The sequence below is a fragment of the Coregonus clupeaformis genome, chromosome 1, assembly GCF_020615455.1.
Source record: "Coregonus clupeaformis isolate EN_2021a chromosome 1, ASM2061545v1, whole genome shotgun sequence".
NCBI classification, from domain to species: domain Eukaryota; kingdom Metazoa; phylum Chordata; class Actinopteri; order Salmoniformes; family Salmonidae; genus Coregonus; species Coregonus clupeaformis.
Window position 1 is genome coordinate 2082502 of NC_059192.1, and position 27969 is coordinate 2110470.

Genomic DNA, 27969 nt, shown 5'->3' on the forward strand with positions numbered 1-27969 from the left:
AGTCTTCTTGGGTATGACGCTACAAGCTTGGCACACCTATATTTGGGGAGTTTCTCCCATTCTTCTTTGCAGATCTTCTCAAGCGCTGTCAGGTTGGATGGGGAGCGTTGCTGCACAGCTATTTTCAGGTCTCTCCAGAGATGTTCAATCGGGTTCAAGTCCGGGTCTGGCTGGGCCACTCAGGGACATTCAGAGACTTGTCCTGAAGCCACTTCTGCGTTGTCTTGGCTGTGTGCTTAGGGTTGTTGTGCTGTTGGAAGGTGAACTTTCGCCCCAGTCTGAGGTCCTGAGTGCTCTGGAACAGGTTTTCATCAAGGAACTCTGTACTTTGCTCGGTTCATCTTAGCCTCGATCTTGACTAGTCTCCCAGTCCCATAGCATGATGCTGCCACCACCATGCTTCACCGTAGGGATGGTGCCAGGTTTCCTCCAGATGTGACGCTTGGCATTCAGGCCAAAGAGTTCAATCTTGGTTTCATCAGACCAGATAATCTTGTTTCTCATGGTCTTAGTCTTTAGGTGCCTTTTGGCAAACTCCAAGCGGGCTGTCATGTGCCTTTTACTGAGGAGTGGCTTCCGTCTGGCCACTCTACCATAAAGGCCTGATTGGTGGAGTGCTGCAGAGATGGTTGTCCTTCTTGAAGGTTCTCCCATCTCCACAGAGGAACTCTGGAGCTCTGTCAGAGTGACCATCGGGTCCTTGGTCACCTCTCTGACCAAGGCCCTTCTACCCCGATTGCTCAGTTTGGCCGGGCAGCCAGCTCTAGGAAGAGTCTTTGTGGTTCACAACTTCTTCCATTTACGAATGATGGAGGCCACTGTGTTCTTAGGGAGCTTCAATGCTGCAGACATTTTTTGGTACCCTTCCCCAGATCTGTGCCTCAACACAATCCATTCTCTGAGCTCTATGGACAATTCCTTCGACCTCATGGCTTGGTTTTTGCTCCAGGTGGACTCCAATCAAGTTGTAGAAACATCTCAAGGATGATCAATGGAAACAGGATGCACCTGAGCTCAGTTTCGAGTCTCATAGCAATGGGTCTGAATACTTATGTAAATAAGGTATTTCCGTTTTTTTATTTTATTACATTTGCCAAAAGCTCTAATAACCTGTTTTACACTTTGTCATTATGGGGTATTGTGTGTAGATTGCTGAGGATTTGTATTTATTTAATCAATTTTAGAATAAGGCTGTAACGTAACAAAGTGGAAAATGTCAAGGGGTCTGAATACTTTCCGAAGGCACTGGGTTGTATTTTCAATGGTGTTTGTTCTTTACTGGTTGCCCTTTTCTTGTGGCAACAGGTCACAGATCTTACTGCTGTGATGTCACACTGTGGTATTTCACCCAATAGATATGGGAGTTTATCAACATTGGCTTTGTTTTCTCATTCTCTGTGGGTCTGTGTAATCTGAGGGAAATATGTGTCTCTAATATGGTCATACATTTGGCAGGAGGTTAGGAAGTGCAGCTCAGTTTCCACCTCATTTTGTGGGCAGTGTGCACATAGCCTGTCTTCTCTTGAGAGCCAGGTCTGCCTACGGCGGCCTTTCTCAAATGCAAGGCTATGCTCACTGAGTCTGTACATAGTCAAAGCTTTCCTTAAGTTTGGGTCAGTCACAGTGGTCAGGTATTCTGCCAATGTGTACTATCTGTTTAGGGCCAAATAGAATTCTAGTTTGCTCAGTTTTTTTGTTGATTCTTTCCAATGTGTCAAGTAATTATCTTTTTGTTTTCATGATTTGTTTGGGTCTAATTGTGTTGCTGTTTGCTTATGGGACTCTTCTCCAGGTTCATCTCTCTGTAGGTGATGGCTTTGTGATGGAAGGTTTGGGAATCGCTTCCTTTTAGGTGGTTGTTGAATTTAACGACTCTTTTCTAGATTTTGATCATTACCGGTTATCGGCCTAATTCTGCTCTGCATGCATTATTTGGTGTTTTATGTTGCACACACACATCTGCCGCTTCCTGTAAAGTGTAACCCAATAATTGAGAAAGCTTTTTTAAATGATTTCAACATAGATGTGGAAGGACTGGGTGACCTACGTAGTTGGCCATGTGCAGATGTGTGTGTGCAAATGCACCAGCCTGAACAGACTAAACCTATCTAGAAGAACACCTTGGTCGTAAGAAAAACCACATTTCTCATATTATTATTATTATTATTATTATTATTATTATTATTATTGCAAGAGTCTGACTCCAAGAGTAACAGTACTCACTGTGTAGCTATAGCCTAAAGGAGGCCCTGGCAAAGCAGGCCAGTGGTACGGGGAAAACCATGTTGTTTACATACACAACATCCTAGTTTGATTAGGTTTGATTTCACTTTATAAGACTTCCTCTGTCAAATATGAAACATTTTTACTCTGCCCCATATATTCTGAAGTGTGTGTGTGGGGGGCATATATAGAAGGGTTAGTGTGTGTTGAAGTCTTGGGGTGTTCCATGGGGAGTGTGTTCAGGTGTGATTCTGTGTTAACAACAGGAGAGGGGGATGTTGAGAGGTTCCCCTGATGAAAGAGAATCCCCAAGAAGAAGGGGAGAGGGGGGTAAAGAGAGATTGGAGGAGTGGACATTGTTCCTGAGGCACTGTTGTCCAAAAGGCAGCTGGTGTCCGGCATTGGGGTGATTTTGTGTGTGGGCGTGTGCGTGCGTACACAAGTGTGTGTCCGTGTGTGTGTGTACATCTGTGTGACTGTATTAGTGAAAATGTGTGATTAAGTTTAGTTTGGTTTTGTGCAAAATAACTGTGTTGTGTGTCTAGGTCTGGGCTTTGTTTGTTTATTTATGGGTTAAATTCTCTCCGGACTGAGTGTTTGCATGAGTGCATGTGCGTGGGTGGATGCACATTTGTGTGCATTTGTGCTTAGCCCGACACAGTGAGGTCCTCAGTCTGAACTGAAGCTCAGCACTGCAATGTGCATTAATATGAAGCAGGGCTCTGTGTGTAGAGAGAGAGAAGCGGAGGCCAAGATAATTGGCTTGTTTTGGAGTGTCAGATCGCTGAAGAGGGGATAATGGCGGGCTCAAGCTGCTGCCACGGGGGGTGGTGAGGAGGGGGGCACTTTTTGTGAATGGGCCCCTCACCTCTCCTGATCCTCCCCATTCAACCCCCGGTCAGCCCTTTGTGGCGAGGGGATGGGAACCCAGGAACCTGGCAGCTAACCGGCTGACCTTCTCACACCTCTCCCCTAGCCCCCTTTCTCTCGTCACCCCCCACCCCCTTTTCTCCTTCTCATCCCCCCCTAGTCTTTTATATTCTTCTTTCTCTCTGTTTGGGTCTCTTTGTGCACCCCCCTTTTTATTTTCCAGTGCATCTATTTTATTTAACTTTTGTTTCGCTCTTAAGTGAAAAGTTGAAGAAAAGGAGCTCTCACCCTTCATTTAAGCTGGTGAAAGAAAGAGGGATGGAAGAAAGAGGAGTGGAATTTAGTTATGGAAAAGTGAAGGAAATAGAGGAGAGAGAGAAAGCGAGGGAGGAAAATAGGCTTAAAATAAAAGGATGCAATTAATGAAAGAACGATAGAAAAAGTAAATAAATAAATAAACCAAGACATGTACTGTATTAGGGGATGTTGTTTAAAAGTTGTGTATAAATCTCCCAATGATTTAGTCTTTGTAAACATGCCCCTTTGCCTTATTGTCTACCTCCCCACTCTGTTCAACATTTCAATGGCTTTAGAAGGCAAGGCAATGTGTTTGACCAATGAAATGTGAACACTGGGGAAACTAACTGCTATCTTTAATATAGTCATTGGCTGCTTCCCAAATGGCACCCCAGGGGCCCTGTCCCCTCTGACTGCTTGTACTAAACTCACAGAATACAATAAAGTAGATAATAAATTGTCAATTTCTGTGAAACTTAAATTGGTCCTCTGAAAATAGAATGTTGTTAGCCGACATTCATCTCTCTCTTTTCTCCAGGGAGGTCGCCTTCACCAGGCAGCTGCAGAAACAGTCCCCCAAGCTGTGCTACTACTACCTGGGCTTCTACATCCACTCCTGCCCCAAGATGCGATACAAGGTACAACAGGTTTCCTTTGTCATCTTATGAAGTTGTATTCTATCCTATACTCTGCTATGCTCTACTCCACTCTGTTCTACTCAACTATTTTTACAAATGTTTACATATAAAAATACATACAGTGAGGGAAAAAAGTATTTGATCCCCTGCTGATTTTGTAAGTTTGCCCACTGACAAAGACATGATCAGTCTATAATTTTAATGGTAGGTTTATTTGAACAGTGAGAGACAGAATAACAACAAAAAAATCCAGAAAAACGCATGTTATAAATGTATTTGCATTTTAATGAGGGAAATAAGTATTTGACCTCTCTGCAAACATGACATAGTACTTGGTGGCAAAACCCTTGTTGGCAATCACAGAGGTCAGACGTTTCTTGTAGTTGGCCACCAGGTTTGCACACATCTCAGGAGGGATTTTGTTCCACTCCTCTTTGCAGATCTTCTCCAAGTCATTAAGGTTTCGAAGCTGACGTTTGGCAACTCAAACCTTCAGCTTCCTCCACAGATTTTCTATGGGATTAAGGTCTGGAGACTGGCTAGGCCACTCCAGGACCTTAATGTGCTTCTTCTTGAGCCACTCCTTTGTTGCCTTGGCCGTGTGTTTTGGGTCATTGTCATGCTGGAATACCCATTTACGACCCATTTTCAATGCCCTGGCTGAGGGAAGGAGGTTCTCATCCAAGATTTGACGGTACATGGCCCCGTCCATCGTCCCTTTGATGCGGTGAAGTTGTCCTGTCCCCTTAGCAGAAAAACACCCCCAAAGCATAATGTTTCCACCTCCATGTTTGACGGTGGGGATGGTGTTCTTGGGGTCATAGGCAGCATTCCTCCTCCTCCAAACACGGCGAGTTGAGTTGATGCCAAAGAGCTCTATTTTGGTCTCATCTGACCACAACGCTTTAACCCAGTCCTCCTCTGAATCATTCAGATGTTCATTGGCAAACTTCAGACGGCCCTGTATATGTGCTTTCTTGAGCAGGGGGACCTTGCGGGCGCTGCAGGATTTCAGTCCTTCACGGCGTAGTGTGTTACCAATTGTTTTCTTGGTGACTATGGTCCCAGCTGCCTTGAGATCATTGACAAGATCCTCCCGTGTAGTTTTGGGCTGATTCCTCACCTTTCTCATGATCATTGCAACTCCACGAGGTGAGATCTTGCATGGAGCCCCAGGCCGAGGGAGATTGACAGTTATTTTGTGTTTCTTCCATTTGCGAATAATCGCACCAACTGTTGTCACCTTCTCACCAAGCTGCTTGGCGATGGTCTTGTAGCCCATTCCAGCCTTGTGTAGGTCTACAATCTTGTCCCTGACATCCTTGGAGAGCTCTTTGGTCTTGGCCATGGTGGAGAGTTTGGAATCTGATTGATTGCTTCTGTGGACAGGTGTCTTTTATACAGGTAACAAGCTGAGATTAGGAGCACTCCCTTTAAGAGTGTAATCCTAATCTCAGCTCGTTACCTGTATAGAAGACACCTGGGAGCCAGAAATCTTTCTGATTGCGAGGGGGTCAAATACTTATTTCCCTCATTAAAATGCAAATCAAAAGTTTTAGAACACCTACTCATTCAAGGGTTTTCTTAATTTTTTTACTGTTTTCTACATTGTATAATAATAGTGAAGACATCAAAACTATGAAATAACACATATGGAATCATGTAGTAACCAAAAAAGTGTTAAACAAAATATATTTTATATTTGAGATTCTTCCAATAGCCACCATTTGCCTTGATGACAGCTCTGCACACTCTTGGCATTCTCTCAACCAGCTTCATGAGGTAGCCACCTGGAATGCATTTCAATTAACAGGTGTGCCGTCTTAAAAGTGCATTTGTGGAATTTCTTTCCTTTTTAATGCGTTTGAGACAATCAGTTGTGTTGTGACAAGGTAGGGTTGGTATACAGAAGATAGCCCTATTTGGTAAAAGACCAAGTCCATATTATGGCAAGAACAGCTCAAATAAGCAAAGAGAAACGACAGTCCATCATTACTTTAAGACATGAAGGTCAGTCAATACGGAACATTTCAATCACTTTTCTTCAAGTGCAGTCGCAAAAACCATCAAGCGCTATGATGGAACTGGCTGTCATGAGGACCGCCACAGGAATTGAACACCCAGAGTTTCCTCTGCTGCAGAGGATAAGTTCATTAGAGTTACCAGCCTCAGAAATTGCAGCCCAAATAAATGCTTCACAGAGTTCAAGTCACAGACACATCTCAACATCAATTGTTCAGAGGAGACTGTGTGAATCAGGTCTTCATGGTCGAATTGCTGCAAAGAAACCAGTACTAAAGGACACCAATAATAAGAAGAGACTTGCTTGGGCCAAGAAACACAAGCAATCGACATTAGACCGGTGGAAATGTGTACTTTGGTCTGGAGTCCAAATTTGAGATTTTTGGTTCCAATTGCCGTGGATGAACAGATGATCTCCGCATGTGTATTTCTCATCGTAAAGCATGGAGGAGGAGGTGTTATGGTGTGGGGGTGCTTTGCTGGTGACACTGTCGGTGATTATTTTAGATTTCAAGGCACACTTAACCAGCATGGCTAACACAGCATTCTGCAGCGATACGCCACCCCATCTGATTTGGGCTTAGTGGGACTATCATTTGTTTTTCAATAGGACAATGACCCAACACACCTCCAGGCTGTGTAAGGGCTATTTTACCAAGAAGGAGAGTGATGGAGTGCTGCATCAGATGACCTGGCCTCCAGATTACCTTGCCTCTGAGTCGGACCGCAGAGTGAAGGAAAAGTGCTCAGCATATGTGGGAACTCCTTCAAGACTGTTGGAAAAGCATTCCAGGTGAAGCTGGGTGAGAGAATGCCAAGAGTTTGCAAAGCTGTCATCAAGACTAAGGGTGGCTATTTGAAGAATCTCAAATATAAAATATATTTTGATTTGTTTAACACCTTTTTTGTTTACTACATGATTCCATATGTGTAATTTCATAGTTTAGATGTCTTCACTATTATTCTACAATGTAAAAAATAGTAAAAATAAAGAAAAACCCTGGTAGTGTGTATATATAGTCATTGCATAAGTATTCACCCCCTTTGTTTAGGCAAGACTAAATTAGTTTAGGAGTCAAATTTGGCTTAACAAATCACATAATAAGTTACATGGACTGGGTGAAATAATAGGGATTGACATGATTTTTGACTACCACTTCCTCTGTCCCCCATATATACAAGTCCCTCGGTCAAGTATTGAATTTCGAGCACAGATTCAACTAGAAGGACTAGAAAGCCTCGTAAAGAAGGGCAGTGATTTGGTAGATGGGTAACAACGACAAATCAGACTTTGAATATCTCTTTAAACATGGTCAAGTTAATAATTATTATGTAATCAACCACCCAGTCACAACAAAGATAGTCGTCCTTCTGAGCTGAGCTGCAGGACAGGAAGGCAACTGCTCAGTGATGTCACCATGAGGCCATTGGTGATTTTAAAATGGCTCCAGAGTTCAATGGCTGTGATGGGAGAAACTGAGGATAGGTCAACAACATTGTAGTTACTCCACGATAATGACCTAAATGACCGTGTGAAAAGAAGAATACAAATATACAGAAACATGCATCCTGTATGCAACAAAGCACTAAAGTTATACTGCAAGAAAACACGGCAAAGGAATACACTTTTTGTCGTAAATGCAAAGCCTTATGTTTGGGGCAAATCCATCACATCACCTGCCACCTTATTTTCAAGAATGGTGGTGGTGGCATCCTGGTATGGGTGTGCTTGACATCGGCAAAGACTGGGGACTTTTTCTAGATAAAAATAAAAGGATGGAGCTAAGCACAAGCAACATCCTAGAAGAACACCTGCTTCAGTCTGCTTTCCATCAGACCCTGGGAAACAAATTCACCTTTCAGCAGGACAATAACCTACAACACAAGGTCAAATCTACACTGGAGTTTCATACCAGGAAGACGGTGAATGTTCCTCAGAGACCAAGTTACAGTTTTGACTTAAATCTGCTTGACAATCTATGGCAAGAGTTGAAGATTGCTGTCTAGCAATGATCAACAACTAACTTGACAGAGCTTGAAGAATTTTGACATGAATATTGTGCAAATATTGTCCAATCCAGGTGTGCAAAGCTCTTCAACTTACCCAGAAAGAATCACAGCTGTAATCACTACCAAAGGTGGTTCTAACATGTATTGACTCAAGGGCGTGAGTACTATTCAGAGCCCTAAACTTTTTCCACATTTTAAGTTACAGCCTTATTCTAAAACGGATTAAAGAAATCTACACACAATACCCCATAATGACAAAGTGAAAACAAGTTTTTAGAAATGTTAACAAATTTACTAAAAATAAAAAACAGATACCTTATTTACATAAGTATTCAGACCCTTTGCTATGAGACTCGAAATTGAGCTTAGGTGCATCCTGTTTCCATTGATCATCCTTGAGATGTTTCTACAATTATTGGAGTCCACCTGTGGTAAATTCAGTTGATTGGACATGATTTGGAAAGGCACACACCTGTTTTATGTACAGTCCCACAGTTGACGGTGCATGTCAGAGCAAAAACCAAGCCATGAGGTCGAAGGAATTGTCTGTAGAGCTCCAAGAGGACAGGATTGTGTCGAGGCACAGATCAGGGGAACAATACCAAAACTATTCTGCAGTATTCAAGGTCCCCAAGAACACAGTGGCCTCCATCATTCTTAAAAGGAAGAAGTTTGGAACCACCAAGACTCTTCCTAGAGCTGGCCGCCCGGCCAAACTGAGCAATCGGGGGAGAAGAGCCTTGGTCAGTGAGGTGACCAAGAACCCGATGGTCACTGACAGAGCTCCAGAGTTCCTCTGTGGAGATGGGAGTACCTTCAGGACTCTCAGACCATGGGAGACAAGATTCTCTGGTCTGATGAAACCACCCAAGCATTGCTTCTGAAGGAAACCTGGCACCATCCCTACAGTGAAGCATGGTGGTGGCAGCATCTTGCTGTGGGGATGTTTTTCAGCGGCATGGACTGGGAGACTAGTCAGGATCAAGGGAAAGATGAACAGAGCAAAGTACAGAGAGATCCTTGCTGAAAACCCGCTCCAGACCTCAGACTGGGGTGAAGGTTCATCTTCAAACAGGACAACGACCCTAAGCACACAGCCAAGACAACGCATGAGTGGCTTCGGGACAAGTCTCTGAATGTCCTTGAGTGGCACAGCCAGAGCCCGGACTTGAACCCGATCGAAAATCTCTGGAGAGACCTGAAAATAGCTGTGGAGCGATGCTCCCAATCCAACCTGACAGAGCTTGAGAGGATCTGCAGAGAAGAATGGGATAAACACCCCAAATACAGGTGTGCCAGGCTTGCAGCGTCATATCCAAGAAGACTTGAGGCTTTTAATCGCTGCCAAAGGTTATTTTAACAAAGGACTGAGTAAAGGGTCTGAATACTTATGTAAATTTGATATTTCCGTTTTTTATTTGTAATACATTTGCAAACATTTCTAAAAACCTGTTTTTGCTTTGTCATTATGAGGTATTGTGTGTATATTGATGAGGGGAAAAAACGATTTAATCCATTTCAGAATAAGGCTGTAACGTAACAAAATGTGGAAAATGTCAAGGGGTCTGAATACTTTCCGAATGCACTGAATGTGTGCAGTGCACATGGTGATGGGACAGATGATTGTAATGGATGTCTTCTCTTCTACATCCAAAATGGCACCCTGTTCCCTATATAGTGCACTACTTTTGACCAGGGCCCTATTCCCTACCAGGGCCTAAAATTAACACCTGCAAGATTTTGGAATTGGCAGGTAAGATGTCTATTTCACCAGCCACGTTGACGGGTTGTCAGGGCTCCACAGTGCAACCATTTAACTCGCATTTGCAAATAAAAATAAAGTTTGTCAAGTATGAGCACATTTATAGCAAAATAAATTATGCAGTTGTGTTTCTGTCTTGTTGTTTCATAGCTGGTAGCTAATCACACAAAGACCTACGAATCCTATTACATACATCCCAGCTCGCACGACGCGCATCAACACTGCCTGGCTGGGGAGCTGTGCGCACTGTGATTTGAAGTAAAGATACATTTTTAGAAGCGCTGGTCTAATTTACTCAAAAGTCCACTAAAGTGAGCCTTTGTCCATTGTTTTGTTCACAAGCTAGGTAGTTTTTCAGTGTTTGAGTATGCTTCAGCAAAGACACATCGGCTACTAGTCAAATTCTCATATCTCACAGGCACACTGTCACTGATGACTCCAGCAGCTTGAGTGCCCTCATTGCCACGGTAACCTCATCTGTGATATTTTGGTTAAAAGTCTCTGGTCACTAAAAATGAAATACAATTGAGCAATATACCACATCACCTCTTACTAGTAATGCATGTATTGTTGTAGAAACATTATAAAGCATGCTCTTGTTTATTACTTTTTTGTTGTTGTAATTATGGCAAAATTATTTTGGCTGGTAAAAAAATCAGTGGCTGTTAGATTTGTTTATCTACCTGCTACATTGGCTGGTAGACCAAAAAGTTAGTTTCAGGCCTTGTTCTGTACATAGTACACTACATGCTTCTTCAGAAAGCATGGCGAGAAATGAAAGAAGAAAAAAAACCTTTTTATAGTTTTCAATTTGGGAGCGGTGTCAGAAAACGCATCGAGGAGGAACGGAGACACCTGTGTAAGGTCTTGATGCCCCCCTAGACTCCACTCCGCCCCCGCCTTATCTCTCTGGCCGGTCGGTACAGCGATCTGTTTCTCTTACTAAAACCGCAGTACATTCAGAGGGCCACGTTCCTGAAAGCCCTATCCTGGCCTCATGGAGAGCTCTTCCTCCTCTCCTTTTTCTCCCTCTCCCTCCTTTCCTTAGTATCTCCCTCCTCTGTGTTATTCTAGGTGCAAGGGCCTCAACAGGGAGAGAGCAGTCAGAACTAGTACCCTGGCTCTCTTTTTCCCTCTCATTTTCACTCCCCTTCTTTTTCTCTTTTCCCCCTCCTTGCCACATTGACTCCAGGCGTCTGACTGAAAGGCCAGAAGCTGGAGCTGTTAGCGTTAGCCCCTACTCCTCTGTCTCTCAGTGGGCCCCTCTACTGAGGAGTAAGGCTCTGGTCCAAAGCCATATTTATATAGCTTTGCTCTTGTCCATACAATGTATAACAACAGCCCTTTACCTGCAGTACCAGTCAAAAGTTTTAAAACACCTACTCATTCAAGTGTTTTTCTTTATTTTTACTATTTTCTACATTGTACTATTTTCTATCATTGGTTTTTCAACAGGAAAATGACCCAACACACACCTCCAGGCTGTGTAAGGGCTATTTGACCAAGTGTGTTATTTCATAGTTTTGATGTCTTCACTATTATTCTACAATGTAGAAAATAGTAAAAATAAAGAAAAACCCTTGAATGAGTAGGTGTTCTAAAACTTTTGACTGGTACTGCTTGTAAAGGGCTGTTGTCATACATTTAGTAACCAAAAAAGTATTTGAGATCCTTCAAAGTAGCCACCCTTTGCCTTGAATACAGCTTTGCACACTCTTGGCATTCTCTCAACCAGCTTCACCTGGAATGCTTTTCCAACAGTCTTGAAGGAGTTCCCTCATATGCTTAGCACTTGTTGGCTGCTTTTCCTTCACTCTGCGGTCCAACTCATCCCAAACCATCTCAATTGGGTTGAGGTCGGGTGATTGTGGAGGCCAGGTCATCTGATGCAGCACTCCATCACTCTCCTTGGTCAAATAGCCCTTACACAGCCTGGAGGTGTGTGTTGGGTCATTTTCCTGTTGAAAAACCAATGATAGTCCCACTAAGCGCAAACCAGATGGGATGGCGTATCGCTGCAGAATGATGTGGTAGCCATGCTGGTTAAGTGTGCCTTGAATTCTAAATAAATCACTGACAGTGTCACCAGCAAAGCACCATCACACCTCCTCCATGCTTCACGGTGGGAACCACACATGCAGAGATCATCCGTTCACCTACTCTGCATCTCACAAGACACGGCGGTTGGAACCAAAAATCTCACATTTGGACTCATCAGACCAAAGGACAGATTTCCACCGGTCACGAGAGCCAGTTTCATCATAGCGCTTGATGGTTTTCGCGACTGCACTTCTCTTTGCTTATTTGAGCTGTTCTTGCCATAATATGGACTCAGTCTTTTACCAAATAGGGCTATCTTCTGTATACCAACCCTACCTTGTCACAACACAGCTGATTGGCTCAAATGCATTAAGAAGGAAAGAAATTCCACAAATTCACTTTTAACAAGGCACACCTGTTAATTGAAATGCATTCCAGGTGACTACCTCATGAAGCTGGTTGAGAGAATGCCAAGAGTGTGCAAAGCTGTATTCAAGGCAAAGGGTGGCTACTTTGAAGGATCTCAAATATAAAATATATTTTGATTTGTTGAACACTTTTTTTGGTTACTACATGATTCCATATGTGTTATTTCATAGTTTTGATGTCTTCACTATTATTCTACAATGTCGAAAATAGTAAAAATAAAGAAAAACCCTTGAATGAGTAGGTGTGTCCAAACTTTTGACTGGTACTGTATATGAGAGCTGTGTTCTCTCACTCTGTGCTCTCTCACTCAGTGTGCAGAGTTGCTACTGCACTTTAACTTAAGACAGCCACTGTAGAAGGCCTGTACCCCAACAACTCCCAGTTGAGGTAGAAACATCCAAGCCTATGTTGGCATTCAACTCAAACCAATAATCAGTCGGTATTTTGAACTGGGTAGAGGAGAGACCAGAGGGTTGTGGATTTGAGGCCCGGCCAGGACATCTCTGGAACATGAACAGAACATCATGTCAGCCATTCTAATGGTAAAGCCATGTGATTCCAGCAGCGAGGGGCTAAGCGCTAAAACAGGTGTGCGTGCTACAGAGGCAGGGTGCAGTGTGTTGGCAGACACACACATACAGCGAGACAGACAGGGAATCCATTAGACCAGAACAGCTGATACATATACAGTAAAGGAAGGGAGGAATTGAGGGACTGGCCCAGTGCAGATAGGGGGAGTGAGTGATAGAGGGATGGAGAGAGGAAAAAGGAGCGAGTAGAGGAGAGCAGACTGGGCTGCTAGAACCATTAGCGGTTGAGGGAAAGGTCAGTGGAGATGGCTACTGTAACTCAGCAACATGAGGAAGACTGTGTGTGAGACACACACATTAGGGCCTGGACGATACCAGTATCGCGATAATTGTTAGTATCGTGGCAAGGAAACAAAACACAAAGTGGATTTAACTTCTTTAGGGAAACAGCCCTAATGTTGGAAACAAACATCATTATGTTGCTATCCAGAGTCAAATGTATTTAGTTTCCTTGCTTTAGCACACTTTTACATACAGCAAAATTTTCTGTGTTTGGGTGTGTGTGTGTGTTTGCGCATCGTGTGTGTTTGGGTGCCTCTGCAGGGTTGTATGCATAGAATCCCAAACACATTTTTGTGTCAGCCGCGTCTGTTACCACATTTTCCTGCCCCTCCACCATTGGTATTTACCCACCCCACCCCCCTTGCCCCCTCTATCTGATTGGGGGAGGGGCGGGGAGCATTCACTACCTTCTTATTTACCCCGCCCTATTTTATCCCCAGGGAGAGACGGAGCTGGGGTGAGAAGGTTGCCCAGTTCCCACCTTCTCACACACAAACACTCTCAGACCCACACTCGAAACACACACTCGATAAACACATACCCACAGTGTCCATTACGGTCTTATTTGCATATGTGACCAAACTAGCCTAATTAATGCGCAGACGCGCTTGTGAGATTGTTTTGGTCACAAGATGTCCCATCAGAAGTCCCGGCAGGACAATATGCTTGTGTTGTGTGTCCCCTGGGCTCAGGGACTTACTGAGGGCCCCTTAGTTGTTCCGCCGGGCCCTCAAAGGGCCACAACATGACCACTTGAACTCTGCTGGACACCTCTCAGCAGTGAGCAGTCTCAAACATATCTCTTTCTCACCTGTAGCTCCCGCTCTCTCTCTCTCTCTCTCTCTCGCTCACCCTCTGTCTCACATTTTCTATCGAGTCTCCTTGGAAGTTCTGGAACAATTTGTACCTGTCTACGAGTGTGTGGAAAGAAACCTAAAATGCCTTCTTCCGTTCCACAGTCTCCTCACTTTTCAGCACAGTTGGAGGGTAGGAAGCATGAGTATTCACTCGCCATTATGCAACGGGTGGATCTAATCCTGGATACTGATTTGGTTATAACCGCATTAGCTAGCTACCTAACAGTATGCTTTAACTTTAAATGAAAACGTCTTTCTGACTAAATTAGAAACGTGTAATATCTGAAAATGTAGCTAGCTAGACTATCTTACCCGTATACATGGATGGACGCTTCTCCCTCTCTGTCACGGATGCCATGGTTGCCCTTAGTTTGAAGATGTAATCTGGAGACAGGTGTTTTCTCCATCTCCTTAGCTATCATACTCTAATTCCGCTGGTTTCAAAACTCGGTCCACCAGCAAGTTGAGAGCAACACTTATGCAGTTCTACTACGTGATATATTTTTTAGAAAGCAGCGTTAGACAGGATTACCTACACATACTGACCAGCTCAAATGGACAGAAAGTTGCTACATGGCAGACCAATCCGAACTCATCTCTCGGCAAGTCCAGCCCACTCATTATCTCAGCCAATCATGGCTAATGGGAAGGTTGCTGTCTTTTTCTGTGGCTAAACCAACTAGGCTCATAATTTACCAATTGTATTCGTATTTACAGATGGAATACAAGTTTGTTATTAAGGCACATGAAAGTTCACATGTTCCAGAAGGCATTTCTGTCCCAGAAGGCATTTGGATTTTTAAAAAAAGGTTACGTTCAAATGGCTCTCCTGTGAAGTAGTGACGCACGACATATGCCTAGTTTCCTGAAACGAGTCACAAATGTGAAAGCTATGTAATTTGAGAAAATGGATATCTTCCTGAATAGTTGATGATTTTATGCAATTCATCATTACAACTGACTGAACAGTCACTAAAGCAACGTGATAAGGTAGCTGGGGTCATTTTTGCTTGTTTTTGCTGTTCTCCAAATAGCTTTTTTTTTTTTTTTTAAGTTGTATGCAGTAAAGCTTTAACTTTCCAGAAGTTTCTAGCCAACCATCCAGCCTCTATGGGACCCTCAGTCCCAGTTCCAAGCCCAGCTCTGCACAATGGATCGGGCTGACACTCCACAGCCACACAGCCAGCTCCCTGGACCAGCTCCAGTCTATAGCTTCATAGCAGGACTATTGGAAAGGCTGGTTGGAGGGGCTCCAGGTCTGGTGTGGGCTGTGGAAGCTACAGCACATGGAGTGGCCTTTTGGACTCTCTGAGGTGTGACTTGGCACGGACTGACACACATGCACACCACTAAGGTACTGTATCTGTAGGAGGATAAAGGACAGGACCTTCTGGCTGCCACCTCACGACTCATGCTACATCCGTATCCCTCCGCCCTCCACCACCCGCAGAATGAGTTGAGAACACATTCTAGACAGAGGAGGATTGTAGATATTGGTGGTGGATGAGGTGAGTTTCCCCTTTACTATGTAAAGCACTTTGAGTTCTGGAAAAGCGCTATATTCAATCAATTATTATTATAAGCCTAGATCGGGTTGTCAAACTCATGGAGGGCCTAGTGTCTACAGGTTTTTGTTTTTTCCTTTCAATTAAGACCTAGACAACCAGGTGAAGGGAGTTCTTTACTAATCAGTGACCTTACTTCATCAATCTAAGTACAAGGGAGGAGCGAAAACCCGCAGACACTCGGCCCTCCGCGGAACGAGTTTGACACGTGGCCTAGATATTGAAAAGCCATCTCTCCTCTCTCCCCATCTCTCTTACCAAGAGCTATACTCTAACCAATAACCAGAGATGGTAAAGAATTCCATAGACAAATTTCATTCCAGATTGCCTGGTCCAAAAGCGGTCTGTTGGAGCTGTATAGCCAAACACTTACTCTAATACTGAGAAGTCTGTGTAAGGGTACCCCTAGTGGTACTGCAGGGCTATTGCACCCTGTCTTTTTTCTACAGTGGTTCAACAGGTTGTCTAAGTGCTCTCAGAAAGGGGGAGCCTCAAACACACCGACTGACTGCTCATAAAGTCTGGCATCGTAAATACTCTCAATGTGGCAATAGTAAAGATTCACAACTTTATTCATTTGCATAAATCAGTTTTTAATTATAGTTTGAACTGATTCGTGTAGACATGTTTTATCTCTTTAGTTGTAAAACATAAACAAGTCTTTCTCCAGGTTTCACTGCTCTTTCTCCCTCTTTCCTCACCTCTCTCTCTCTGTGCCTGGCTCTCTCCTTCCACCTGGCACCAACAATCTTGCACAACTGACCTACATACAATTTCATTTGCAGCTATTGTTTTATTTTGTACAGACTGAAGAACAAAAAATACTGGTCCATGTTTTTGTAATTTTCGATTTCTTTGGAGATGTGGAAGTTCTTTTTAAAGATTGACTAAGCAAGCAAACGTTTGATGATCATGATAATGCAGTTAAAGTACATAAATGAGGCAGTTGGTTACTTTGCTTAATTTAGTTTCGACTAGACCTGGGCTTGTAGGGCCTGACAGAGCGTTTGTTTTCAAGGCCCCTTTATGTAACATATAGTGCATTCGGACAATATTCAAACCCCTTGAATTTTTCCACATTTTGTTACAATACAGCCTTGTTCTAAAATGGATGAAATAGTTTCCCCCCTCATCAATCTATGCACAATACACCATAATGACAAAGCAAAAACAGGTTTTTAGATATTTTTTTGCAAATTTATAAAAGATGTAAAACGGAAATATGACATTTACATAACTATTCAGACCCTTTACTCAGTACTTTGTTGAAGCAACTTCGGCAGCGATTACAGCCTCTTCTTGGGTATGACGCTACAAGCTTGGCACACCTGTATTTGGGGAGTTTCTCCCATTAATCTTAAGCTCTGTCAGGTTGGATGGGGAGCGTCGCTGCACAGCTATTTTCAGGTATCTCCAGAGATGTTCGATCGGGTTCAAGTCCGGGCTCTGGTTGGGCCCCTCAAGGACATTCAGAGACTTCTGTGCTTAGTGTCGTTGTCCTGTTGGAAGGTGAACCTTCGCCCCAGTCTGAGGTCCTGAGCGCTCTGGAGCAGGTTTTCATCAAGGATCTCTCTGTACTTTGCTCCGTTAATCTTTGCCTCGATCCTGACTAGTCTCCCAGTCCCTGCCGCTGCAGAAATCCCCACAGCATGATGCTGCCACCACCATGCTTCACTGTAGGAATGGTGCCAGGTTTCCACCAGACTTGACGCTTGGCATTCATGCCAAAGAGTTAAATCTTGGTTTCATCAGACCAGAGAATCTTGTTTCTCATGATCTGAGAGTCTTTAGGTGCCTTTTGGCAAACTCCAAGCGGGCTTTCATGTGCCTTTTACTGAGAAGTGGCTTCCGTCTGGCCACTCTACCATAAAGGCCTGATTGGTGCAGTGCTGCAGAGATGGCTGTCCTTCTGGAAGGTTCTCCCATCTCCACAGAGGAACTCTGGAGCTCTGTCAGAGTGACCATTGGGTTCTTGGTCACCTCCCTGACCAAGGCCCTTCTCCCCCGATTGCTCAGTTTGGCCGGGCAGCCAGCTCTAGGAAGAGTCTTTGTGGTTCCAAACTTCATCCATTTAGGAATTATGGAGGCCACTGTGTTCTTGGGGACCTTGAATGCTGCAGAAATGTTTTTGTACCCTTCCTCAGATCTGTGCCTCAACACAATCCTGTTTCGGAGCTCTACGGACAATTCCTTCGACCTCATGGCTTGGTTTTTGCTCTGACATGCACTGTCAACTGTGGGACCTTATATAGACAGGTGTGTGCCTGTCCAATCAATTGAATTTATCACAGGTGGACTTCCAAGGATGATCAATGGAAACAGGATGCACCTGAGCTCAATTTCGGGTCTCATAGCAAAGGGTCTGAATACTGAATACCTAAATAAGGTATTTCTGTTTTTTATTTTTAATACATTTGCAAAAATGTCTAAACCTGTTTTTGCTTTGTTATTATGGGGTATTGTGTGTAGATTGATGAGGGAAAAAATGTTTTAAATAACATTTAGAATATGGCTGTAAGGTAACAAAATGTGGAAAAAGTCAAGGGGTATGAATACTTTCCGAATATACTGTACTAACACATACATGAACACACTCGCATATAGACTGGGAAAGACACACACACACACACACACACACACACACACACGCACACATATACACACACACCAGTGCCCAGGGGAGAGGGAGGTAGTGAGAGAGTTACATAACATGGCTTTTACTCTTGTTGTTATTGTTCTCAAACTGAGCCCAGGAAACCATTAAAGTTTCCACAGAAAGCGTGAGTGAGTGAAATTGGTGAAAGAGGGAGGAAGGGACAGATGGTGAGTAAAGAGTGACAAAACGGTTGCCAAATGAGAAAGGAGGGAAGACGATGAATAGAAGTAAGAAATATTTGTTACTTGTGGTGGTAGTTGACAGCCTTTTTAAGTTTTTTTGTTTTTGTTCAACAGCTCTAGCTACCTCCCCTCATTCTCAATAAGCTAAATTCTTAGTCTAATAAAAACACACACAGTCAGAAAGCAAGCCATCAACAATCAGTAGTCAATAACAAATAATCATGCATGTTGCCTTGTTGTGTGTGCATGTTAAGTAGAAAGCCAACAGGTTTGAATTAAGTCTGAAAAGTTGTAATGTCTTTGAGAATTTAAATTTAAATAACCTTGTATGAATGAACCCCCTGGGGTTTTAAATTGCTATTACATTTTTTAAAGTTATCCCAAATGTATATAAACAAATGTACAAACATGGAATATAATGCAGGACATAAGGACAAATTACATGATACAGTAATTTTTTTTATTAAATTGAGTAGAATCTGTAAAACTGATGTGGTCCTGTGCACTGTGCAGTAACTGTAGGAGTCTTGACGGTACTGGATTAGCTAATGTTTTATTAATGAGTTGTAGCCTGATGTTAAGACTGTCAGCTGCACCTTGGCTAAGGTTCCCATGATATCAACTAGATTATGACAAACTGCCTCGCCTGAACAGGCACGTCTGTTCATCCTCATTTCCTTACAAAACACTCACATATGTACACTGAACAAAAAGTAAATGCAACATGCAACAATTTCAAAGATTTTACTTAGTGACAGTTAATTTAAGGAAATAAGCCAATTGAAATATATTCATTAGGCCCTGATCTATGGATTTCACATGACTGGGAATACAGATATGCATCTGTTGGTCCGAGATACCTACAAAAAAGATAGGGGCGTGGATCAGAAAACTGGTCAGTATCTGGTGTGACCACCATTTGCCTCATGCAGCGCGACACATCTCCTTCGCATAGAGTTGATCAGGCTGTTGATTCTGGCCTGTGGCATGTTGTCCCACTCCTCTTCAATGGTTGTGCGAAGTTGCTGGATATTAGCGGGAACTGGAACACGCTGTCGTGCATCCCAAACATGCTCAATGGATGATATATCTGGTGAGTATGCAGGCCATGGAAGAACTGGGACATTCTCAGCTTCAAGGAATTGTGTACAGATCCTAGCGACATGGGGCCGTGCATTACCATGCTGAAACATGAGGTGATGGCGGCGGATGAATGGCACGACAATGGGCCTCAGGATCGCGTCACAGTATCTCTGTGCATTCAATTTGCCATCGATAAAATGCAATTGTGTTCGTTGTCCGTAGCTTATGCCTGCCCATACCAGAACCCCACCACCACCGTGGGGCACTCTGTTCACAACGTTGACATCAGCAAACTGCTCGCCCACACGATGCCACCATACAAGCTGTCTGCCATCTGTCCGGTACAGTTGAAACCGAGATTCATGCGTGAAGAGCACACTTCTCCAGCATGCCAGTGGCCATCGAAGGTGATCATTTTCCCACTGAAGTATGTTACGATGCCGAACTACAGTCAGGTCAAGACCCTGGTGAGGACAACAAGCACGCAAATGAGCTTCCCTGAGACGGTTTCTGACAATTTGTGTAGAAATTCATCGTTTGTGCAAACCCACAGTTTCATCAGCTGTCCAGGTGGCAGGTCTCAGACAATCCCGCAGGTGAAGAAGCCGAATGTGGAGGTCCTGGATTGGTGCTGGTCTGCGGTTGTGAGGCCGGTTGGACGTACTGCCAAATTCTCTAAAATGTGGCTTACAGTAAAGAAATTAACATTACATTCTATGGCAACAGCTCCCTCAAAACTTGAGACATCTGTGGATTGTGTTTTGAGCGCATTTCTCCTTTGCCAAGGTAATCCATCCACCTGACAGGTGTGGCATATCAATGAGCAGATTAAACAGCATCATTGCACAGGTGCACCTTGTGTTAGGAGCAATAAAAGGCCACTCTAAAATGTGCACTTTTGTCACACAACACAATGCCACAGATGTCTTAAATTTTTATGGAACACGCAATTGGCATGCTGACTGCAGAAATGTCCACCAGAGCTGTTGCCAGAGAATTGTCGTTTTAGAGAATTTGGCAGTACGACCAACTGGCTTCACAACTGCAGACCACGTGTTACCACGCCAGCCCAGGACCTCCACATCCGGCTTCTTCACCTTCGGGATCGTCTGAGACCAGCCAGCCGGACAGCTGATGAAACTGAGGAGTATTTCTCTCTGTAATAAAGCCCTTTTTGTGGGGAAAAACAATTTCTGATTGGCTGGGCCTGGCTCCCCAGTAGGTGCGCCTGGCTCCCAAGTGGGTGGGGCCTATGCCCTCCCAGGCATGTGAAATCCATAGATTAGGGCCTAATGAATTAATTTCAATTGACTGATTTCTTTATATGAACTGTAACTCAGTAAAATTGTTGCATGTTGCGTTTATATTTTTGTTCAGTACATTTATTTGTCTTCGTTTGCGGGCCTTTCACTTGTACTGTCCGATATTTAGACAAATCAACTTATTTTATCTCCTACAGTGAGGGGAAAAAAGTATTTGAACCCCTGCTGATTTTGTATGTTTGCCCACTGACAAAGACATGATCAGTCTATAATTGTAATGGTAGGTTTATTTGAACAGTGAGAGACAGAATAACAACACAAAACACGCATGTCAAAAATGTTATAAATTGATTTGCATTTTAATGAGGGAAATAAGTATTTGACCCCTCTGCAAAACATGACTTAGTACTTGGTGGCAAAACCCTTGTTGGCAATCACAGAGGTCAGACGTTTCTTGTAGTTGGCCGCCAGGTTTGCACACATCTCAGGAGGGATTTTGTTCCACTCATCTTTGCAGATCTTCTCCAAGTCATTAAGGTTTCGAGGCTGACGTTTGGCAACTCGAACCTTCAGCTCCCTCCACAGATTTTCTATGGGATAAAGGTCTGGAGACTGGCTAGGCCACTCCAGGACCTTAATGTGTTTCTTCTTGAGCCACTCCTTTGTTGCCTTGGCCGTGTGTTTTGGGTCATTGTCATGCTGGAATACCCATCCATGACCCATTTTCAATGCCCTGGCTGAGGGAAGGAGGTTCTCACCCAAGATTTGACGGTACATGGCCCGGTCCATCGTCCCTTTGATGGGGTGAAGTTGTCCTGTCCCCTTAGCAGGAAAACACCCCCAAAGCATAATGTTTCGACCTCCATGTTTGACGGTGGGGATGGTGTTCATGGGGTCATAAACAGCATTCCTCCTCCTCCAAACACGGCGAGTTGAGTTGATGCCAAAGAGCTCGATTTTGGTCTCATCTGACCACAACACTTTCACCCAGTTCTCCTCTGAATCATTCAGATGTTCATTGGCAAACTTCAGACGGGCCTGTATATGTGCTTTCTTGAGCAGGGGGACCTTGCGGGCGCTGCATGATTTCAGTCATTCACAGCGTAGTGTTTTACCAATTGTTTTCTTGGTGACTATGGTCCCAGCTGCCTTGAGATCATTGACAAGATCCTCCCATGTAGTTCTGGGCTGATTCCTCACCGTTCTCATGATCATTGCAACTCCACAAGGTGAGATCTTGCATGGAGCCCCAGGCCGAGGGAGATTGACAGTTATTTTGTGTTTCTTCCATTTGCGAATAATCGCACCAACTGTTGTCACCTTTTCACCAAGCTGCTTGGCGATGGTCTTGTAGCCCATTCCAGCCTTGTGTAGGTCTACAATCTTGTCCCTGACATCCTTGGAGAGCTCTTTGGTCTTGGCCATGGTGGAGAGTTTGGAATCTGATTGATTGATTGCTTCTGTGGACAGGTGTCTTTTATACAGGTAACAAACTGAGATTAGGAGCACTCCCTGTAAGAGTGTGCTCCTAATCTCAGCTCGTTACCTGTATATAAGACACCTGGGAGCCAGAAATCTTTCTGATTGAGAGGGGGTCAAATAGTTATTTCCCTCATTAAAATGCGAATCAATTTATAACATTTTTGACATCCGTTTTCTGGATTTTGTTGTTGTTATTCTGTCTCTCACTGTTCAAATAAACCTACCATTAAAATGATAGACTGATCATTTCTTTGTCAGTGGGCAAACGTACAAAATCAGCAGGGGATCAAATACTTTTTTCCCTCACTGTATCTCTAGAATGAGCAGTCCAGTCTTTTCTCTCTTTTTTCAGTCCTTCCCTCTCCTCTGTCCTCCGCTGTGTGTGTGTGTGCATCCGTGTGTGTTTTCCTCCCCTTCCATCTCTGTGTAAACCTCAAGGTATTCAGTGGCAGGTAGCAACATGCTCAGCTTAGTAGTGCGACTCGCAGGACTCAGCTTGTCCTATTCTTTCGTTGTTTTTCACTCTTTCTAGCCGTGTGTGTATGTGTGGGACCCCACATTCTATGTGTCACTTAGATGTGCATCTCTCTGCTCGGATTAAGAGTGACAGTGAGTGGGTTTGAGAAACGTATAGGTAGCCAGTCAAAGGCTTTTTGGGGGGTATGTTTATGATGTGTGTGACGGTGTGGATTGTTTGAGCATTGCATGTTGTCCAAATGGCTATTAGCCTGTAATGCTTTTCAGGACTAAGTTTCTTGCTGGTTTCTTGCCTAATTCACATCATTAACTACTGTATAGCACATCTACATTCCCATCCATGTTGTATTCTAGAACTCATGATATCTTCTCATCCCAGACCTGATGTAAAAAGTGGACGGGTCCCACTCTGTAGCTCTGTGCTATTTACCATAAACATTAGATAGATATTATGTAGCAGCACTGTGCTTATGCCTCATCAGCTCAACAGGTCTGGGCACAGTTACGTGTCCTTTTTCTCACTCCATCTCTTTCTTTCTACTCTAAAAGACTGTGCAAAGAAAGCAGCCACCATGCAGGTTTGGATGGAAGAGGGAGGGAAGGAAATAAGATGTTAAATAATTGGATTCTTTTTGTGAGAGAAACCATTGCCACGCTGTTGTTTGGTGTGTCATGTTATTCTTTCTCTATTGTGCAGCGGAGTGATATGTCTTTTTATAGTGTTCTATTTGTCTAGGGTCTGTTTTCTTTAATTATTGTGGCGTGTGCGTGCGTTCTCTGTTAAATTAGCGCAGTGACGCCTGTGCTACAGTACGTGTTGACACTGGAGGTCTATCTGTCCTACTTTCTTTCGCTTTTTTTTACTTCTATTCTCGCTTCAACTCACTTCTTGTTTCCACTCCTTTCCTTTCTCTCTCTTTGTTCCGCCCTTTCTAGGTCAGAGTTTGGCTGATGTTCATGTCTTTTTCATAAAACACTACATGACCAAAAGTATGTGTACACATGCTCGTTGAACATCTCATTTCAAAATCATGGGCATTAATATGTAGTTGGTCCCCCCCTTTTGCTGCTATAACAGCCTCCACTCTTCTGGGAAGGCTTTCCACTAGATGTTGGAACATTGCTGCGGGGACTTGCTTCTATTCAGCCACAAGCATTAGTGAGGTCGGGCACTGATGTTGGGCGATTAGGCCTGGCTCGCGGTCGGCGTTCCAATTCATCCCAAAGGTGTTTGATGGGGTTGAGGTCATGGCTTTGTGCAGGCCAGTTAAGTTCTTCCACACCGATCTCGACAAACCATTTCTGTATGGACCTCACTTTGTGCACAGGGGTATTGTCATGCTGAAACAGAAAAGGGCCTTTCCCAAACGATTGCTACGAAGTTGGAAGCACAGAGTCGTGTAGAATGTCATTGTATGCTGTAGCGTTAAGATTTCCCTTCACTGGAACTAAGGGGCCTAGCCCGAACCATGAAAAACAGCCCCAGACCATTATTCGGGTGTGGCTGAAAGAGCCGAATCCAAGCCAAACTGTACTGGCTTGGATATTTTCTTTTCACAATGTCTTTTGCAGCAGGTTACAGTGACTAGGGTATGGTGGATGCGTAACCAGGCCAGCTCAGTAAAGCTTAGTTTGGCTAAGGTCTGTTTAGCTCAGTATGGTGAAAAGCCCTTGATTGTGCTGTTGTGTAGACTGTATAGTGCTGCTAGCCCAGTGACCATCAAAACGAGATCAAACTAGCCCAGGCCCATTTTCACCCTCTCTGTGAAGTTTATAAGCTAAGCATTCTCCCCTCCCTCCCCTCTTTCCCACTCTCCCCTACATTGTAAAGTGTTGGTCCCATGTTTCATGAGCTGAAATAAAAGATCCTAGATATTTTCCATACGCACAAAAAGCTTATTTCTCTCATGTTGTGCACAAATGTGTTTACATCCCTGTTAGCATTTTTCCTTTGCCAAGATAATCCATCCACATGACAGATGTGGCATATCAAGAAGCTGATTAAACAGCATGATCATTACACAGGTGCACCTTGTGCTGCGGACAATAAAAGGCCACTCTAAAATGTGCAGTTTTGTCTCACAACAGAATGCCACAAATGTCTCAAGTTTTGAGGGAGCGTGCAATTGGCATGCTGACTGCAGGAATGTCCACCAAAGATGTTGCCAGATAATTTAATGTTAATTAAAAAAGCTGCTGTTTTAGAGAATTTGGCAGTAAGTCCAACTGGCCTCACAACCGCAGACCATGTCTAACCACACCAGCCCACATCTGGCTTCTTCACCTGCTGGATCGTCTGAGACCAGACATCCGGACAGCTGATTAAACTGTGGGTTTGCACAACCGAAGTATTTCTGCTAAAAACTGTCAGAAACCGTCTCAGGGAAGCTCATTTGCGTGCTCGTTGTCCTCACCAGGGTCTTGACCTGACTGCAGTTTGGCGTCGTAACCTACTTCAGTGTGCAATTGCTCACCTTCTATGGGCACTGGCACGCTGGAAAAGTGTGCTGTTCACGCATGAATCCCGGTTTCAACTGTACCGGGTAGATGTCAGACAGCGTGTATGACGTTGTGTGGGCGAGTGGTTTGCTGATGTCAATGTTGTGAACAGAGTGCCCCATAGTGGTGGTGGGGTTATGGTATGGGCAGGCATAAGCTACGGACAAAGAACACAATTTACATTTTATCAATGTGAATATTAATGCACAGAGATACTGTGATGTGATCCTGAGGCCTATTGTCGTGCCATTCATCTGCCGCCATCACCTCATGTTTCAGCATGGTAATGCACGGCCCCATGTCGCAAGGATCTGTACACAATTCCTTGAAGCTGAGAATGTCCCAGTTCTTCCATGGCCTGCATACTCACCAGATATGTCATCCATTGAGCATGTTTGGGATGCTCTGGATCGACGTGTAGGCGGCGCACAATTGGCCCAGCGGTGCACAATTGGCCCAGCGTCGTCCAGGGTAGGGGAGGGAATGGCCGGCAGGGATGTAGCTCAGTTGGTAGAGCATGGCGTTTGCAACGCCAGGGTTGTGGGTTCGATTCCCACGGGGGCCAGTATGAAAAAAAAAAAATTAATGTATACACTCACTAACTGTAAGTCGCTCTGGATAAGAGCGTCTGCTAAATGACTTAAATGTAAAATGTAAATGTGTAGGACAGCGTGTTCCAATTCCCGCCAATATCCTGCAACTTTGCATAGCCATTGAAGAGTGGGACAACATTCCACAATCATGAGCCTGATCATCTCTATGTGAAGGAACTGTGTCGCGCTGCATGAGGTAAATGGTGGTCACACCAGATACTGACTGGTTTTCTGATCCACGCCCCTACCTTTTTGTTTAAGGTATCTGTGACCAACAGATGCATATCTGTATTCCCAGTCGTGAAATCCATAAATTAGGGCCTAATGAATGTATTTAAATGACTGATTTCCTTATATGAACTGTAACTCAGTAAAATCTTTGAAATTGTTGCGTTTATATTTTTATTAAGTGTATTATTTTGTTCTGCTCGCGTTTTTAACAAATCAGTAATAGCCATGGTGTGGTGCTGCGGTCTGGGGATAATTCATTCTGCCAGGGGGCGCTGACAGGATTGAGGGGTTAGGGTTCACGAGGCCATGACAGACAATTGACTCATTGAGTTTTACTGGCCATGGATGGAGGGATAGAGAGAGGGAGGAGGGTTGTGAGGGTCGCAGGGGTGAAAGAAAGGGATAGTTTGGACCTGGTGTGACTGAGGAGAGCCAGACCCTGCTATCTCGCATCCATAGGTGTTAGCCTAGCCATTAACTCGGACTGGTTTATTTTTCAAAACTGCGCCTGCACCTCTGTCTGAATTCTATGAAACAAGCAAGGCTTTTTTAGGAAGAGGAGGGGGATTCCAGAAAACCGATAAACACTACTGGCAGAATTTGGGGCCATAACACATAGGCTAGTGATACTCACTCACACAAAGAGGGCTGGGGGCTCAGGTTTGGGGCTGTTTGTCTGTGGCTTGGACTGGGACTGGCGCAGTATATGTTTCTGTCTACCGCTTCCCTGCCCATAAAAGACCTGGGGAGATATGGAGAAGGCTGGGACTTTATATCGGGGTCTGGCGCTGTATGTCAGGGGCCATGGCTGGGGTTGGGGCTGTATGTCAGTGCCAGTGGCTGGGGCTGTATGTTTGTAGCAGTCTCCCTGCCCATAAAGGTCTGTCGGGCTCTGTCGAAATGCAATCCTGCTAAAATATTTTCCTGTCATCCATGGAGCCCTGATGCATAGCCGGGTGGAGCCGGGAGGAGTGGGGCGGACCCTGAGAGAGGGATGGGGGTCTGGGGGCCAGGGGGCAGAGTTACCAGTCTTGTTTTATTTATTTGAAGATTGTCCTGTGGTAATGTGTTGAGTGGGGTGAAAAGGCCTTGAGGGCCCCAGTGTTTAAACAGCTAGGGTTAGTGTAAATCTCACCCATACACAGACCCAGACTTGTCCAGGGCAGACTGACACACCACTGACTTATACCAGATGGGGGTGACGGGGTGTGTGTGTGTGTTCCAATGTTTTGGGTAGTGTGTGGGGGGGGTCGAATGTGTGTGTGTTCCCTTTCAGTAAGTCAACTTCGGTACAACATACTAAGGGGGAGTCGCACTCTCGTGACTTCGGTTGAAGGATCTACAATCATGCCTGACAAGGCCAATGAAATCCGCACCTCGCTGGAAGCCCCGCCTTCCACAGGTAATAAGCGTGAAGCTCTGATTCATTTCTTCAAATATGCCGCTTCACCTCGGTGTGAACAGGAACGATTCACACTACTAAAACAAACAATTGGAACACAAGATTGTCTTACGTTGCGCGAACTACACTGTCCCTTAGTGGTAGAGCGTGCTCACCCACTGGACGTTGTGTCCTGAAGTTTGTATGGTTCTCATAACTTTCTTAATCACAAACAATTAGTTATTCTTCCAATTTGTTCAGCCTGGCCATAGCAATAAGTAAGATGGATAACGCGACCGAAAGGCTAACAAGCCGGGTTCGGGTTTGCAACAATTCCCCAATAAATTAAAAGATACTCACGTTTGTTGTCTTGTATAGCTCGGTGTATCCTTAGGCTGCCCTCGCTCAAATCAGTTTGTGTGCGAGACTAGTGGACGGCTGGCATTGTTCCCCCTTGTAGTCTGCAGCACAGGTTCTCTTGACAATCGTGTAGCCTTCTTTAGGGGGCTTGGCATTTCCGATAGTGACTTCCTCTCCC

At 44.2% G+C, this 27969-nt stretch overlaps 1 protein-coding gene across 1 annotated transcript in view; it reads left to right on the top strand.

The window, feature by feature from the left end:
• Positions 1 to 27969, top strand: part of LOC121568044 (arginyl-tRNA--protein transferase 1) — a 177054-nt gene that overhangs the window by 105354 nt on the left and 43731 nt on the right. The window contains exon 10 of the mRNA XM_041878610.2: positions 3929 to 4028. Coding sequence (XP_041734544.2) covers positions 3929 to 4028 — 100 coding nt within the window. The remainder of the gene's footprint in view (positions 1 to 3928; positions 4029 to 27969) is intronic.